The 17,177-nt window shown below is 40.0% G+C and overlaps 2 protein-coding genes across 10 annotated transcripts in view; one reads left to right on the top strand and one right to left on the bottom strand.

The window, feature by feature from the left end:
- LOC139758416 (OTU domain-containing protein 5-A-like) overlaps nucleotides 1-6,666 on the bottom strand; it is a 95,561-nt gene extending 88,895 nt beyond the window's left edge. For 2 of the 3 annotated variants that reach the window (XM_071679810.1, XM_071679820.1), the window contains exon 1: nucleotides 6,411-6,666. In XM_071679810.1, coding sequence (XP_071535911.1) covers nucleotides 6,411-6,539 — 129 coding nt within the window. In that variant the 5' untranslated portion in view covers nucleotides 6,540-6,666. The remainder of the gene's footprint in view (nucleotides 1-6,410) is intronic. The other variant, XM_071679801.1, reaches the window with a different exon arrangement.
- Nucleotides 6,667-6,840: 174 nt separating this feature from the next.
- LOC139758431 (mitochondrial ribosome-associated GTPase 2) overlaps nucleotides 6,841-17,177 on the top strand; it is a 63,715-nt gene continuing 53,378 nt past the window's right edge. For 2 of the 7 annotated variants that reach the window (XM_071679890.1, XM_071679871.1), the window contains exon 1: nucleotides 8,504-8,643. Coding sequence is in view for 4 of the 7 variants with exons in the window: in XM_071679834.1 (XP_071535935.1) it covers nucleotides 6,883-6,914; nucleotides 8,462-8,643; nucleotides 11,308-12,743 (1,650 nt within the window). In the remaining 3 variants the exon portion in view is untranslated. The other 5 variants (XM_071679851.1, XM_071679841.1, XM_071679834.1 and 2 more) reach the window with 5 other exon arrangements.

Raw genomic sequence — 17,177 nt, 5'->3', positions numbered from 1 at the left:
CTACTTACCCATGTTGTGTAGTTTTGGAAAATCACAAAATCATTTTATCAAACCATGTGACGTACTGTTTAGGAAAATCACAAACACTAATCTCATGTTCTATCACGCCCTGATTCTTCTAAAGGTACCCACATGCAACTGTGTGTCTAGGATTTACCGGGAATCATAATGTTGCTGGTAACATGAAATACGAAATGAGAACCTATTTTCTATAGTGTAACCCTTAAACGACAGCCATTGTCATCTGAAGATTTGATTAGAGTTGGATTGGGGCAAATCAGCAGTCAACAGAAACCAAACAAAGGACTATGGGGCTTGGTTGTGCATGAGTAGTTAGCTCTGGTTTTGGAACATTATGCATGACAGCTAGAGTGGATATAAAGCCACTCTTCATCTGTTCCTAGTACTACCTTGCTAAGCAGGGAAATGGTACACAAATAATACATCTATCTCGGAAAGCAAAAATGGGTATGTTTGAAGGAATAGTGGTTCCAACAATGTTGTATGGTTGCGAGGCGTGGGCTATGGATAGAGTTGTGCGCAGGAGGATGGATGTGCTGGAAATGAGATGTTTGAGGACAATGTGTGGTGTGAGGTGGTTTGATCGAGTGAGTAACGTAAGGGTAAGAGAGACGTGTGGAAATAAAAAGAGCGTGGTTGAGAGAGCAGAAGAGGGTGTTTTGAAGTGGTTTGGGCACATGGAGAGGATGAGTGAGGAAAGATTGACCAAGAGGATATATGTGTCGGAGGTGGAGGGAACAAGGAGAAGAGGGAGACCAAATTGGAGGTGGAAAGATGGAGTGAAAAAGATTTTGTGTGATCGGGGCCTGAACATGCAGGAGGGTGAAAGGATGGCAAGGAATAGAGTGAATTGGAGCGATGTGGTATACCGGGGTTGACGTGCTGTAAGTGGATTGAATCAAGGCATGTGAAGCGTCTGGGGTAAACCATGGAAAGCTGTGTAGGTATGTATATTTGCATGTGTGGACGTATGTATATACGTGTGTATGGGGGGGGGGTTGGGCCATTTCTTTCGTCTGTTTCCTTGCGCTACCTCGCAAACGCAGGAGACAGCAACAAAGTATAATAAAAAATAAAAAAATAATTTATTTAATATACTTTGTTGCTGTCTCCTGTGTTAGTGAGGTGGCGCAAAGAAACAGACGAAAGAATGGCCCAACCCACTCACATATACATGTATATACATACACATCCACACATGCATATATAAATACCTATACATTTCAACATACACACATATATATACATACACAGACATATACATATATACACATGTACATAATTCCTTCCCTTGCTCTTGTCCTCTCACCCACCCCTGACTTTACTCCCAAAACATTCCCAAACCACTCTTCCCCTTTACCCTTGAGCTTCGTTTCACTCACAGCCAAAACATCCAGGTTCCTTTCCTCAAACATACTACCTATCTCTCCTTTTTTCTCATCTTGGTTACATCCACACACATTTAGACACCCCAATCTGAGCCTTCAAGGAGGATGAGCACTCCCCACATGGCTCCTTCTGTTTCCCCTTTTTGAAAGTTAAAAATATAAGAAGGGGAGGGTTTCTAGCCCCTGCTCCTGTCCCCTTTAGTCGCCTTCTATGACACATGAGGAATGTGTGGGAAGTATTCTTTCTCCCCTATCCATATGTATACTTCATTTATATTTATTATACTTTGTCGCTGTCTCCCGCGTTAGCGAGGTAACGCAAGGAAACAGAAAAAAAAATGGCCCAACCCACCTACATACACATGTATATACATACACATCCACACGCACATATACATACCAATACATTTCAATGTATACATATATATACATACACAGACATATATATATACAAATGTACATAATTCATATTTGCTGCCTTTATTCATTCCCGTCGCCACCCCGCCACAGATGAAATGACAACCCCTTCCCCTCCGCATGCGCACGAGGTAGCGCTAGGAAAAGACAACAAAGGCCACATTCGTTCACACTCAGTCTCTAGCTGTCATGAATAATGCACCGAAACCACAGCTTCCTTTCCACATCCAGGGCCCACAAAACTTTCCATGGTTTACCCCACATACTTCACATGCCCTGGTTCAATCCACTGACAGCACGTCAACTCCGGTATACCACATCATTCCAATTCACTCTATTCCTTGCACGCCTTTCACTCTCCTGCATGTTCAGGCCCCAATCGCTAAAAATCTTTTTCACTCCATCTTTCCACCTCCAATTCGGTCTCCCACTTCTCGTTTCCTCCACCTCAGACACATATATCTTCTTTGTCAATCTTTCCTCACTCATTCTCTCCATGTGACCAAACCATTTAGAAACACCCTCTTCTGCTCTCTCAACCACACACTTTTCATCACCACACATCTCTCTTGCCCTTTCATCACTTACTCCATCAAACCACCTCACACCACATGTTGTTGAGTGTACCTAGGAAATTATATGAGAGGGTATTGATTGAGAGGGTGAAGGCATGTACAGAGCATCAGATTGGGGAAGAGCAGTGTGGTTTCAGAAGTGGTAGAGGATGTGTGGATCAGGTGTTTGCTTTGAAGGAATGTATGCGAGAAATACTTAGAAAAGCAAATGGATTTGTATGTAGTATTTATGGATCTGGAGAAGGCATATGATAGAGTTGATAGAGATGCTCTGTGGAAGGTATTAAGAATATATGGTGTGGGAGGCAAGTTGTTAGAAGCAGTGAAAAGTTTTTATCGAGGATGTAAGGCATTTGTACGAGTAGGAACACAGGAAAGTGATTGGTTGTCAGTGAATGTTGGTTTGCCTAAGGGGTGCATGATGTCTCCATGGTTATTTAATGTGTTTATGGATGGGGTTGTTAGAGAGGTGAATGCAAGAGTTTTAGAGAGAGGGGCATGTATGCAGTCTGTAGTGGATGAGAGAGCTTGGGAAGTGAGTCAGTTGTTGTTCGCTGATGACACAGTGCTGGTGGCTGATTCGGGTGAGAAACTGCAGAAGCTGGTGACTGAGTTTGGTAAAGTGTGTGAAAGAAGAAAGCTGAGAGTAAATGTGAATAAGAGCAAGGAGGTACAATAGGGTTGAGGGACAAGTCAATTGGGAGGTGAGTTTGAATGGAGAAAAACTGGAGGAAGTGAAGTGTTTTAGATATCTGGGAGTGGATTTAGCAGTGGATAGAACCATGGAAGCGGAAGTGAGTCATAGGATGGGGGAGGGGGCAAAAGTTTTGGGAGCGTTAAAAAATGAGTGGAAGTCGAGAACATTATCTTGGAAAGCAAAAATGGGTATGTTTGAAGGAATAGTGGTTCCAACAATGTTATATGGTTGCAAGGCATGGGCTATAGATAGATTTGTGCGGAGGAGGGTGGATGTGCTGGATATGATTGCTTGAGGACAATATGCGGTGTGAGGTGGTTTTATCAAGTAAGTATTGAAAGGACAAGAGAGATGCAAGGTAATAAAAAGTGTGGTTGAGAGAGCAGAAGAGGGTGTTTTGAAATGGTTTGGTCAAATGGAGAGAATGATAGAGGAAAGATTGACCAAGAGGATATATGTGTCAGAGGTGGAGGGAACAAGGAGAAGTGGGAGCCCAAATTGGAGGTGGAAAGATGGAGTTAAAAAGATTTTGAGCGATCGGGGCCTCAACATGCAGGAGGGTGAAAGGCATGCAAGGAATAGAGTGAATTGGAATGATGTGGTATACCTGGGTTGACATGCTGTCAATGGATTGAACCAGGGCATGTGAAGCATCTGGGGTAAACCATGGAAAGTTTTGTGGGGCCTGGATGTGGAAAGGGAGCTGTAGCTTCGGTGCATTATACATGACAGCTAGAGTTTGAGTGTGAATGAATGTGGCCTTTGTTGTCTTTTCCTAGCACTACCTCGCACACATGCGGGGGGAGGGGATTGTCATTTCATGTGTGGCGGGGTGGCGACGGGAATGAATAAGGGCAGCAAGTACGAATTATGTACATGTGTATATATGTATATGTCTGTGTGTGTATACATATGTATACGTTGAGATGTATAGGTATGTATATGTGCGTGTATGGACGTGTACGTATATACATGTGTATGTGGGTTGGTTGGGCCATTCTCTAGTCTGTTTCCTTGCGCTACCTTGCTAATGCAAGAGACAGCGACAAAGTATAATAAATATAATGGTCACTGAAACTACTGTTTCTAATGGTGTGAGCAACAGCAACCTGCCTCAGTCTCTCTCCATGAAAGAATGTTCTATCTTTACTCTGCCTGGCTACAACTTCATTTTGGAAATTTCTCTAGAATTCTAGACACTATATTTCTTCCACCCATGCTTCAAGACAGTGGGCATACTTTTCTGAGGAGGAGAGAACTCAAATACTGGCCTGGAAGCAAGAAAATGTGGTTACACATGAGATTTCTAAGTGCATTGGGCACTCAGAAAGCACAATCAGGTGACTACTTCCTGCAATACTTCATTCACTGACCCAAAACATGGATGAAGAATACTTCAGGAACCTTGCCAGTTTTATGCCCACACATATGAGGACAGTAATCAAGGCCAAAGGAGAGATGACAAAGTACTATAATGTACGAGAAGCATCACCTCTGAAATACATGGAGGGAGGGCAAGACACAGGTTTTTTGAGGATGTTGAAAGTAGTGAGAGCTTAGTATCTTCAATCTGGTAGTTGCATCATGGACATGATGGGTCTTGAGATATGGTGAAACAGTGTTTGCAGTGTTTTGGGAATGGGTAATGGCCAGGGCACAGAAGAGAGAGTGTGACTTGTGTCTATCTGGGGAGTGCTGCATAAAATAAGTGTGTCAGGTGGGCCTGAGTTTAAGGGATTTGGAAGGATTGTTATCTATATTTTGTGAAATATCTTAATATATAAAAACATATGTGCTCTGTCAATGATATTCTGTTGGGGTGAGGAATCTGTGAGTAGAGGTTACAGAAAAGTTATGCTTGGATAAACATTTTATTTCTACTTGGGAGTTGGTTGTTAGTTATGGAGTTGTTTGGGTGGGATGGGTCTAAAACTCTTGCACAGAATCTAGTGGTGAACATGTTGAGTTAGGATTGAATTGGGAGAAGCTTTGTTTCATCATGTAGGTCCTCGGTGTCTGTGATTGCTAAGCAGCCAGTGATTGATCTGAGGGCACTATTTTATGCAATTAGCAATTTTCTTACGTTTCCTTTTGAGAGGACATGCGTTTGAAATGGAGCAAATGAATAATTTACAGAGGATATAGAAAGATTCTTTTCTTGTTCAAATCTGGCATCAATCAAAGTTCTGAGGGCATTCAGTATGTGTGTTGGTTTTGTACCGATGTTATTGGTGTGGGCAATGAATGGCATGTATGTGTCTAAGTGAAGCCTAGAATGGCTGGTGTTTTGTTCCAATGAAATGACTGTCCACTGAAGGTGACTGAGGGGTGTGAGCTGGATTTGTGTCTACCTGGAGATAAAAGTGACAAGAGGACTTCTGATGAAATGCTGATATTATATTCTATGTGAACCATTGTTCCAATTCAATCATAAAGTGTTACATGTCTGATGTTGATACTGTGATGTCAAGTTGTTGTGATGTGATTATGTCATCAGCAAATGAAAAAAAAAAAAATTCATAAAGTTTGCTAAAGGAAGGTCATACAGGAAGAGACTTATGAGTGTTGGAGAAATAACTGCACCTTGAGGAACTCCACTATAGAGTTTAAGGGTCTCAGAGTTGAAGCAACTGTGAGTGAGTCTGCCAAGTAACTGCCTATGAAACATGCCAACCACTTTTTGCCATTGTTGTCAATTCTCTTTTGCTTGAGAATGTGTCAAGGGACAATGATGACAACTTTCTGGATGTCTATTACCACTAGTACTGCGAGAAGGTGGGGTGCTGTTGGCTGAAGCCTTTTAGTATATGATATAATTGTATATGAGTAACAAATGGCATTACTGAGTTTAAAACATTTACAATCAACACAGACTTCAGTGAATGAGGTTGTAACACATTACACTACTTCAGTTACTTGCTACAATTAAAGTTCATAAACACAGGGTAGCCTATAATGTATCAACTACAATTCTACCACCAAAATATATTTCAAACAAGAAGTAAACAGAGGGAATATACAATTATGTATAAATCATATTATCTCAAATTGCCAATAAAATGTATGCCATTCCTAGCATAATGGAAGATTTAACAGAACTAGTTTAATATTCATATGTTTCCCCATCCTTAAGTAACTATTAAACTGATACACATCATATGACTTGGCATTAGTGAACAATTAATGAAACGATCTTGGAGTTTTAAAACCTAGTAACATTCATTGAAATAGGAATAACTTTCCATAAAGATGGAATATTTCCTCCTCCATTTATCTATAGACACGGCATGACACGTCTGTGAATTAGCTCACCTGTATATGGTTGGGCAGGGACCCCATTGGTATCTGGTGCTGATGGGTCCCGCTGGATGATGGTTCGCCATTCTCCCCTTCCGCCGATCCAGAAGCCTGCTGCGGCTTCTTCTTGGGGAGGATTGTCATTACTGTAGGTCAGAGGAGTCCAGCCCTTTCTGTAACCACTGTTTTCTACCCAATTTTGAATATATTTCTCAGGCTTTACCCAGAAAATGGCGAAAGTATGGGTTATAAACGCCTGAACCTTGTTTTCGGATGGAGGAGTGGGGACTGTCGAATCTAAGAGTGTATAGGTGGCAGCTTGGCGAAAAAGTGACAATCAACTTAGAACTATGTAGTATTTGAATGCTTTTGAGACTGATTAATGCGTGTTAATGAATATTTAATAAATGCCGTGACTTTTTCCGGGGTTTGTTGTCATTTGTGCAGATAACTGGTCACGTGATCAATCAACAGCTGATGACGGTACATGCTAGGGAGCTTCAGACGACCCTGGCTGATGTAATTACGGGAAAACTATTGTTTCCTTCAACTCGGAAAAGGAGAGAATCAAGTCATTATCCCGTGTTCCTTTGTCGCAAGGCAAAGGTCAGCGATACTTCCTTTCGATATTAAGATGGAATACATAACTTACTGTATAACATGATTAATTAGAGGTGTACATATAGCACTTGGCAGTGGTGCTCATAGAGGCTTTGTCTTCATTGTTCGATGGTACCATACTTTTTAAGACTTGTATATCAAGGGGGTTTGTTAATGCTTATTATAAAGACACATATATCTGTGTTAGCTAATCGAGAGAAGTCTTTGTTGTGTCATAATAGTCATGGCAATCTTGTGGTCGTGATTTTAATCGTTATCATACGTAATTAATTATTTATGTGATTCTCTTGTTAGAGTGCAATCTGCAGGGTAAGGTGATGTGATGCTAAGTACTTAATATGATGATCATATTTTTGTAAAGTGACACCCCTTTTATGAAACAAAGCTTGTGAACATACACTTTTTGGGAAATTATTTTATTTTAGGGTTACCACAGAAATAATGCATGGATTTGGAAGAAACATATCCGTGGATTCTTGACATTTAGAGTTGGCTTAGACCATTACTGCATGATTTAGAGCCTTGTTTTTCTTTAGAGGTAAATAAGAATTGGTGGTGGGGAGGGATATGAAAATCGGGGGGTGGGGGCAATTATATGGTCGTCATATGTAGATGTAGGTGAAGCATGAGATATGAATAGAACCCATGAAAACCTCACCTAACCTTCACTAGCAATCAAAATTTATAGTTAATGTATAGTTTACCACTGTTGGTATGTTCTGAATGAGGCCACTTGAAGAGAGAGATTATTAGGGAGTGTAGGCAGATTGCCATGTATGCATTATGTTGGTTAAAGTTTTAGAGAGTCCTCTGTCACTGAAACCATTTGTGTGATTTGAAATCCTGATGCTTAACTAATATTTTTGATATGGGATACCTGATGCTAAACTAATATTTTTGATACTGGGATAAAGATGAAAACTTATGAAGATATTGTGGAAATTATGAAAGAGCGCATTGAATTTAATTTGAAAAACTGCATTTCGAAACAGGCTAAAGCACTATCTTACCCTACAATCTGCCGTGTGTGTCCCTCAGGCCACCATGTTGACACTCAAGATCCCACAGGTGGGCATCTTTTGTGTAGGTTTGTTCCTTTGAATAAAGTAGTATTTGCCGCTTTCTTTTCCTTTGTAACAATATTGAAGTCAGTGAATGATCAGTCAGAAAATAGCACTGATAGCATTGTATTATGACACATTATAAAAGTACCAGTGGGAAGAAAAAAAAGCTGCTGCCATGCATATACTTATTTCATTATAAGTACATTTCTTAGTTATGAGTGACCATGGAATCTAAATTCCATGAAAATGGGTACTGAACAGATTCATAATACAGTATTACATTCATCCATATGATATTCTTTTTCACTATACTTTTCTTTCATTTATCTGCTCATGAAAATAAACTCACCAATATATTTATCACAAAATTTGGACTTTCAGGGGCATCGACATGCAATTTCCAGCTGGTTCTAAAGTGTTGTTTGTGGGTGAAGGCGACTTTTCCTTTGTTGCAACTATTGTTAAGGAGGAATGCAATGCTGAAGTCCATGTTATTGCCTCATGTCTTCAGGAGGAATTGAAAGAGAGAGCCAGGAAGAATATTGAGATATTGACTAAAAGAGGTTTGTCATTGGTTTTTATTTTGTATTGTTGTAGTTCTGTAGCTATGAGAAAGACTTTATATATCAGTGACGAGCATAAGATATACTGGTAATGCAGAAAATATAATGAATGAAAAAGTTTAGAACTCTATTTTACAATGTGACATTTCCAATCTCATCACAAATGGTGTGAATTTTTGCATTTTCTGGTGTTTTTTTACACCAAATCCCTTAACTTTTATATAACATGTGATCATGCCACCAGACCTCTTGAAGGAATAGTCATGTAAACCAGTATTGTAAAATGATGTACTGGTAGTCTGCTTAATGTTTAAGAATCTCTTGACAGATCTTAGATTGATAAGTTATTAAACCCCTTTCACTGTGATAATCAGCTAAAGTTGATTTTAGTTTTATTACCATTAACTGTGGAAATCATCTTTTAAGTCCTTAGCAACCAAAAGAGAATTTTCTGTTACTGGTGATTGACAGAGGGTCAGGGAGAATGGTTTGGTAACCAGAAAAGAGGTAGTGAAAGCTTTGCGAAAGATGAAAGCCGGCAAGGCAGTGGGTTTGGATGGTATGGCAGTGGAATTTATTAAAAAAGGGGGTGACTGTATTGTTGACTGGTTGGTAAGGTTATTTAATGTATGTATGATTCATGGTCAGGTGCCTGAGGATTGGCAGAATGCTTGCATAGTGCCATTGTACAAAGGCAAAGGGATAAAGGTGAGTGTTCAAATTACAGAGGTATAAGTTTGTTGAGTATTCCTGGGAAATTATGTGGGAGGGTAAAGGCAAGTACAGAGCATCAGATTGGGGAAGAGCACTGTGGTTTCAGAAGTGGTAGAGGATGTGTGGATCAGGTGTTTGCTTTGAAGAATGTATGTGAGAAATACTTAGAAAAGCAAATGGATTTGTATGTAGTATTTATGGATCTGGAGAAGGCATATGATAGAGTTGATAGAGATGCTCTGTGGAAGGTATTAAGGTATATGGCGTGGGATGGGGTTGTTAGGGAGGTGAATGCAAGAGTTTTGGAGAGAGGGGCAAGTATGCATTCTGTTTTGGATGAGAGGGCTTGGGAAGTGAGTCAGTTGTTGTTTGCTGATGATACAGCACTAGTGGCTGATTTGGGTGAGAAACTGCAGATGTTGATGACTGAAATTGGTAAAGTGTGTGAAAGGGGAAAGCTGAGAGTAAATGTGAATAAGGGCAAGGTTATTAGGTTCAGTAAGATTGAGGGACAAGTTGATTGGGAGGTAAGTTTGAATGAAGGAAAATTGGAGGAAGTGAAGTGTTTTAGATATCTGGGAGTGGATTTAGCAGCAGATGGAACCATGGAAGTGGAAGACAGTCACAGGGTAGGGGAGGGGCGAATGTTTTGGGAGCATTGAAGAATGTGTGCAAGGCAAGAACGTCATCTCGGAGAGCAAAAAAGGGTATGTTTGAAGGAATAGTGGTTCCAACAGTGTTATATGTTTGTGAGGCATGGGCTATAGATAGGGTTGTGCAGAGGAGGGTGGATGTGTTGAAAATGAAATGTTTGAGGACAATTTGTGGTGTGAGGTGGTTTGATCGAGTAAGTAATGAAAGGGTAAGAGAGATTTGTGGGAATATAAAAAGTGTGGTTGAGAGAGCAGAAGAGGGTGTATTGAAATGGTTTTGTCATATGGAGAGAATGAGTGAAGAAAGATTGACCAAGAGGATGTATGTGTCAGAGGTGGAGGGAACAAGGAGAAGTGGGAGACCAAATTGGAGGTGGAAGGATGGAGTGAAAAAGATTTTGAGCAATCAGGGCCTGAACATACAGGAGGTTGAAAGGCATGCAAGGAGTAAAGTGAATTGGAACAATGCAGTATACCGGGGTCAACATGCTGTCAATGGATTGAATCAGGGCATGTGAAGCGTCTGGGGTATACCATGGAAAGTTTAGTAGGGCCTGGATGTGAAAAGGGAGCTTTGGTTTTGGTGCATTACACATGACAGCTAGAGACTGAGTGTGACTAAGTATGATAAGTAAATATATATAGATATAGAATATTAAAAATGATCTCACTTTCTTTGAGATTGATCTCTTCTGGGGAACACTCTTGAAATCTGATGATGTCATGAAAGGGTTAAGTTAAATAGGTCATTGCTATAGGTATAGTTCACTTTCTCTCATGATGTGTATTTAATCTTACCAGCCATTAATTTCTGTTGTTTGATTTTCACTAAAGCAAATTGGTTTCTTTCTGCTTGTTTGGTTTTTGTCGTATGATTATTGGCTTCTTATGGAAACCAGGATTCTGCCTTTTGGCTTAGGTGTCATATTAGTGAATCAGTTTGCATAGCTAGTTATGTATATTAGTATACCTTAGTCAGTGGCATAATTGTTATAGTAATAAACTTGTGGTTAGTGCTCATTTTGATACTTGTATTTATAAAGCTGCACATCTTTGCCATGATTACCAGACTGTGTTAGATTATTTTTGACTGTAGATTTAACTTAGCACCCTTTACATTAGGGCATGTAATTATTGACTTCTAAATAGTTACTTTGTACAGCACTTTGTGATTATTGTCAAAACTAGGTGACTGAACATGTCAAGAATGATTTGGCAATTTTATTTCAATGTATATCTTAAACAACTTTGATATTAGTCATGGTATTTGTTTATATTGAAATTTGTGTATTCACAGGTGTGCAGATTGTGCTTGGAGTAGATGCCACAAAGCTCCACCATCACCCCATTATCAAATACCACAAGTTTACCCATATTGTTTTTAACTTTCCTCATGTTGGTGGGAAAATGAGAATTGACCTGAATCGCAAATTACTGCGTGGGTATTTTGAAAGTGCTGTTTGTGTTATTGGTGAATTTGGACAGGTTTGGATCACACTCTGTGCTGGTCAAGGTGGCATTCCACTTGATCCTGTTATTCGTAGATGGGAGGACTCCTGGCAGGTGGTTCACATGGCTTCTTATGCTGACCTTGTGTTGAGGGATTTCAGAAGATTTGATGCTTCTAAGTACTCAGGATATTCAGCTACTGGTTATCGGTCTATGGAAAAAGGTTTTCATCAACAGGGGTCTTTCACATATGTCTTTGAAAAGAGTGTCATTGCATTAGATTCAAATGATTATAGCCCACTGTCTGTCGAGAATATCCATATTCATGATGGTAACCATCTTAAGGTACCATGCTTCCTTTATAGTCGCATAAAGAAAAATATGTTTTCTAGCAGATTCAATATCATTGGTTATCTCTTTCATATGCTGAAAGAACACATTGCAAAAACCATTCCAGTGTATAGTGGCAGTGATGTAGTTTTTGGAAAGAATATGCAACTTAGAACTTTATCAGTGTTTGAGAGTTTCAGTTTATATGCTAAATTAGACAAGAAGAATATTTACTTTCATCCAGCATACAGAATAGACACAACCCATGGCTTCCAGATGGACCCCCTTGCCATTTTTGTTTGTTCAGGAAATATAGATGTAATTGAAGACGTTTTATCAAAAGAGTTATCAATGGAAATTATTAATATAAGTAAATCTTATCTTTCAAAAATCAGAACAGTGATTTTTGACAACCATGTAGAAGAGAAGTTGTACATTTCTGAAAATGGTGTTAAAGACCAAATTGATAATAGCGAAAGTACAACATCTCTCTTTGTGATTAATCTTTCATCAGTAGCAAGTTTGTGTTTTGATGTGGATCTGGATGAGCTGTGGGCAAGTGACCAGAGCTTGAGTTCAAATGATGGCATCACAACATATTCTTCCTGGAGTATGTTTCCTCCTGAATATGCCTATGATCTTAGCTTTTGGGAACCAACTCCTTCCACTCAGGCAACTGATTACAACCAGTTATTTCCATCTAATCTTGGGGACACCAATACTGGCTTCGATCAAGCTTTGGTTGGTGTTGTGATCATAAATGTAGCAAGAGATGCCTTGAAAGGCTATGAGCTTTTAAGCACTTACATTCACCCAAACGTTAAAAAAAGAAGTTATACCTACAGAATCAAATACAGAAGTTTTAAGGGGGCTCTTTCCGCTTTTAAGGCAAAGGAGATTCATTCGAAAATTGGAAAAGAGCTGGAAGAATATTTAGGTGCAAAGATTCGTTGATAAGATATTACTGAACGTGGAACCTGATGTTATTTTTTTTATGCAGAGGTTCTCTCATAGATTGGTTTTACATGAAGTTTTTCTGTTGGTGAATCTTCTCTGCTGATCATATCTTGACACTAGCTACACAACATGGTGGCATGTTAAAGCTTCACTGTTTAACCCATTATCAGCACACAGCAAATTACTTCAGATTTCATTACCAACCATATTACTTGAATATGAATATATGAAGGATTATGTATTGTATGTGAATTATAACTAAAAACAGATATTCTTAAAGAAATTTGTTTTGATCACTCAGGAGCTTTTTGGGCAGTGTTGTTGTACAGCTAGAGAGAAAGAAAAATTGCTTACCAAAACTGGCCACATATGGCACATTATAGTAGAACTATTCTATCAGGTACTGTTTAAGGAGTCTTTTAAAGTTTGATATATTTTATATATGGAATAATTTGCAGAAAAGGTAAATAAAGATACTTTTGTATATTTATAGAGTATGAATTACCACTGCATTCTTTAATCTTTCTTTCATACTATTCGCCATTTCCCGCATTAGCGAGGTAGCGTTGAGAACAGAGGACTGGGCCCTTGAGGGAATATCCTCACCTGGGCCCCTTCTCTGTTCCCTCTTTTGGAAAATTAAAAAAAAAAAAAAAAAAAAAGTGAGAGGGGAGGATTTCCAGCCCCCCGCTCCCTCCCCTTTTAGTCGCCTTCTACGACACGCAGGGAATACGTGGGAAGTATTCTTTCTTCCCTATCCCCAGGGATAAAATAATACTTTAATTTTTTTTTTTTTTTTTTTTTTTATACTTTGTCGCTGTCTCCCGCGTTTGCGAGGTAGCGCAAGGAAACAGACGAAAGAAATGGCCCAACCCCCCCCCCCCATACACATGTACATACACACGTCCAGACACGCAAATATACATACCTACACAGCTTTCCATGGTTTACCCCAGACGCTTCACATGCCTTGCTTCAATCCACTGACAGCACGTCAACCCCTGTATACCACATGACTCCAATTCACTCTATTTCTTGCCCTCCTTTCACCCTCCTGCATGTTCAGGCCCCGATCACACAAAATCTTTTTCACTCCATCTTTCCACCTCCAATTTGGTCTCCCTCTTCTCCTCGTTCCCTCCACCTCCGACACATATATCCTCTTGGTCAATCTCTCCTCACTCATTCTCTCCATGTGCCCAAACCATTTCAAAACACCCTCTTCTGCTCTCTCGACCACGCTCTTTTTATTTCCACACATCTCTCTTACCCTTACGTTACTTACTCGATCAAACCACCTCACACCACACATTGTCCTCAAACATCTCATTTCCAGCACATCCATCCTCCTGCGCACATCTCTATCCATAGCCCACGCCTCGCAACCATACAGCATTGTTGGAACCACTATTCCCTCAAACATACCCATTTTTGCTTTCCGAGATAATGTTCTCGACTTCCACACATTTTTCAAGGCTCCCAAAATTTTCGCCCCCTCCCCCACCCTATGATCCACTTCCGCTTCCATGGTTCCATCCGCTGACAGATCCACTCCCAGATATCTAAAACACTTCACTTCCTCCAGTTTTTCTCCATTCAAACTCACCTCCCAATTGACTTGACCCTCACCCCTACTGTACCTAATAACCTTGCTCTTATTCACATTTACTCTCAACTTTCTTCTTCCACACACTTTACCAAACTCAGTCACCAGCTTCTGCAGTTTCTCACATGAATCAGCCACCAGCGCTGTATCATCAGCGAACAACAATTGACTCACTTCCCAAGCTCTCTCATCCCCAACAGACTTCATACTTGCCCCTCTTTCCAGGACTCTTGCATTTACCTCCTTTACAACCCCATCCATAAACAAATTAAACAACCATGGAGACATCACACACCCCTGCCGCAAACCTACATTCACTGAGAACCAATCACTTTCCTCTCTTCCTACACGTACACATGCCTTACATCCTCGATAAAAACTTTTCACTGCTTCTAACAACTTGCCTCCCACACCATATATTCTTAATACCTTCCACAGAGCATCTCTATCAATTCTATCATATGCCTTCTCCAGATCCATAAATGCTACATACAAATCCATTTGCTTTTCTAAGTATTTCTCACATACATTCTTCAAAGCAAACACCTGATCCACACATCCTCTACCACTTCTGAAACCGCACTGCTCTTCCCCAATCTGGTGCTCTGTACATGCCTTCACCCTCTCAATCAATACCCTCCCATATAATTTACCAGGAATACTCAACAAACTTATACCTCTGTAATTTGAGCACTCACTCTTATCCCCTTTGCCTTTGTACAATGGCACTATGCACGCATTCCGCCAATCCTCAGGCACCTCACCATGAGTCATACATACATTAAATAACCTTACCAACCAGTCAACAATACAGTCACCCCCTTTCTTAATAAATTCCACTGCAATACCATCCAAACCTGCTGCCTTGCCGGCTTTCATCTTCCGCAAAGCTTTTACTACCTCCTCTCTGTTTACCAAATCATTTTCCCTAACCCTCTCACTTTGCACACCACCTCGACCAAAACACCCTATATCTGCCACTCTGTCATCAGACACATTCAACAAACCTTCAAAATACTCATTCCATCTCCTTCTCACATCACCGCTACTTGTTATCACCTCCCCATTTACGCCCTTCACTGAAGTTCCCATTTGCTCCCTTGTCTTACACACCCTATTTACCTCCTTCCAGAACATCTTTTTATTCTCCCTAAAATTTACTGATAGTCTCTCACCCCAACTCTCATTTGCCCTTTTTTTCACCTCTTGCACCTTTCTCTTGACCTCCTGTCTCTTTCTTTTATACTTCTCCCACTCAATTGCATTTTTTCCCTGCAAAAATCGTCCAAATGCCTCTCTCTTCTCTTTCACTAATACTCTTACTTCTTCATCCCACCACTCACTACCCTTTCTAAACAGCCCACCTCCCACTCTTCTCATGCCACAAGCATCTTTTGCGCAATCCATCACTGATTCCCTAAATACATCAGTCACTGAATTCCTAAATCTCCTGTGATATCTCTGGGATGTAGTGACCTGGGAGGTGCTATATTTTCCTGTTAGAGGAGGAGACACACAAACAGCCAACTCCTGGGAGCAGACTGCATTTAGAGAAATGTGATTTAATGGATTCTTTTTCTTTGGCCAACTTTACTGAGCTTCATTGACTTTCAACCTTCTCTTTCTGTGCTCTTTATGATTTTTCATCCTATATCATGTTTCATAACCACAATTAAACTTTTCTTGTTCAATTAAAGTGATTGAAAATGGTTTTACTTTAATAATTCTACTGTTTTCTTCTTGTTCATGGTCTTCAGAAACTCTATCTTTCAGAGTTTTGTTTGTCTGTCAAATTCTCTAACTTCCATTTTCCTTGTGGGAGTGTTGTTATGTAATGTAGTACAGAAGCACCCTATTGTTCACCTTGTGGATCCTGGTCTCCCTCCAATTGAGATGTCATATGGTTTAAAACTTCAGTACCTTCTGTAAGAGATTACTTCTGTGTTTCATGTATTTTTCCTCCAGCTCCTCTGAGTTGCTATTTCTCTTTGACTACTTGAATTCTTGTCACAAGACAGTTCTGTCTTGCTTTTTTTACAAACTTGAACCGAAATCTTTTATGAGGGTGATTTCAACGTCCATCACAAGGATTGACTCTGTCCCACTCAGGATGATGACAGTGGAGTCGAGACTTTCATATGCCCTCCTTAATGATCAAAAATGAGTTCCCGATTATAATGACCACACATCAAATGCTTTAGGCCTCTGTCACTTCAGTACAGTTTTTCTATAGATATACTATAGGGTAGTGAGTGGTGGGATGAAGAAGTAAGAGTATTAGTGAAAGAGAAGAGAGAGGCATTTGGACGATTTTTGCAGGGAAAAAATGAAATTGAGTGGGAGACGTATAAAAGACAGAGACAGGAGGTCAAGAGAAAGGTGCAAGAGGTGAAAAAAAGGGCAAATGAGAGTTGGGGTGAGAGAGTATCATTAAATTTTAGGGAGAATAAAAAGATGTTCTGGAAGGAGGTAAATAAAGTGCGTAAGACAAGGGAGCAAATGGGAACTTCAGTGAAGGGCGCAAATGGGGAGGTGATAACAAGTAGTGGTGATGTGAGAAGGAGATGGAGTGAGTATTTTGAAGGTTTGTTGAATGTGTTTGATGATAGAGTGGCAGATATAGGGTGTTTTGGTCGAGGTGGTGTGCAAAGTGCGAGGGTTAGGGAAAATGAGTTGGTAAACAGAGAAGAGGTAGTAAAAGCTTTGCGGAAGATGAAAGCCGGCAAGGCAGCAGGTTTGGATGGTATTGCAGTGGAATTTATTAAAAAAGGGGGTGACTGTATTGTTGACTGGTTGGTAAGGTTATTCAATGTATGTATGACTCA

Source organism: Panulirus ornatus, chromosome 2 (genome assembly GCF_036320965.1).
Source record: "Panulirus ornatus isolate Po-2019 chromosome 2, ASM3632096v1, whole genome shotgun sequence".
Classification (NCBI taxonomy): domain Eukaryota; kingdom Metazoa; phylum Arthropoda; class Malacostraca; order Decapoda; family Palinuridae; genus Panulirus; species Panulirus ornatus.
This window is presented reverse-complemented; position numbering and strand designations above follow the sequence as displayed.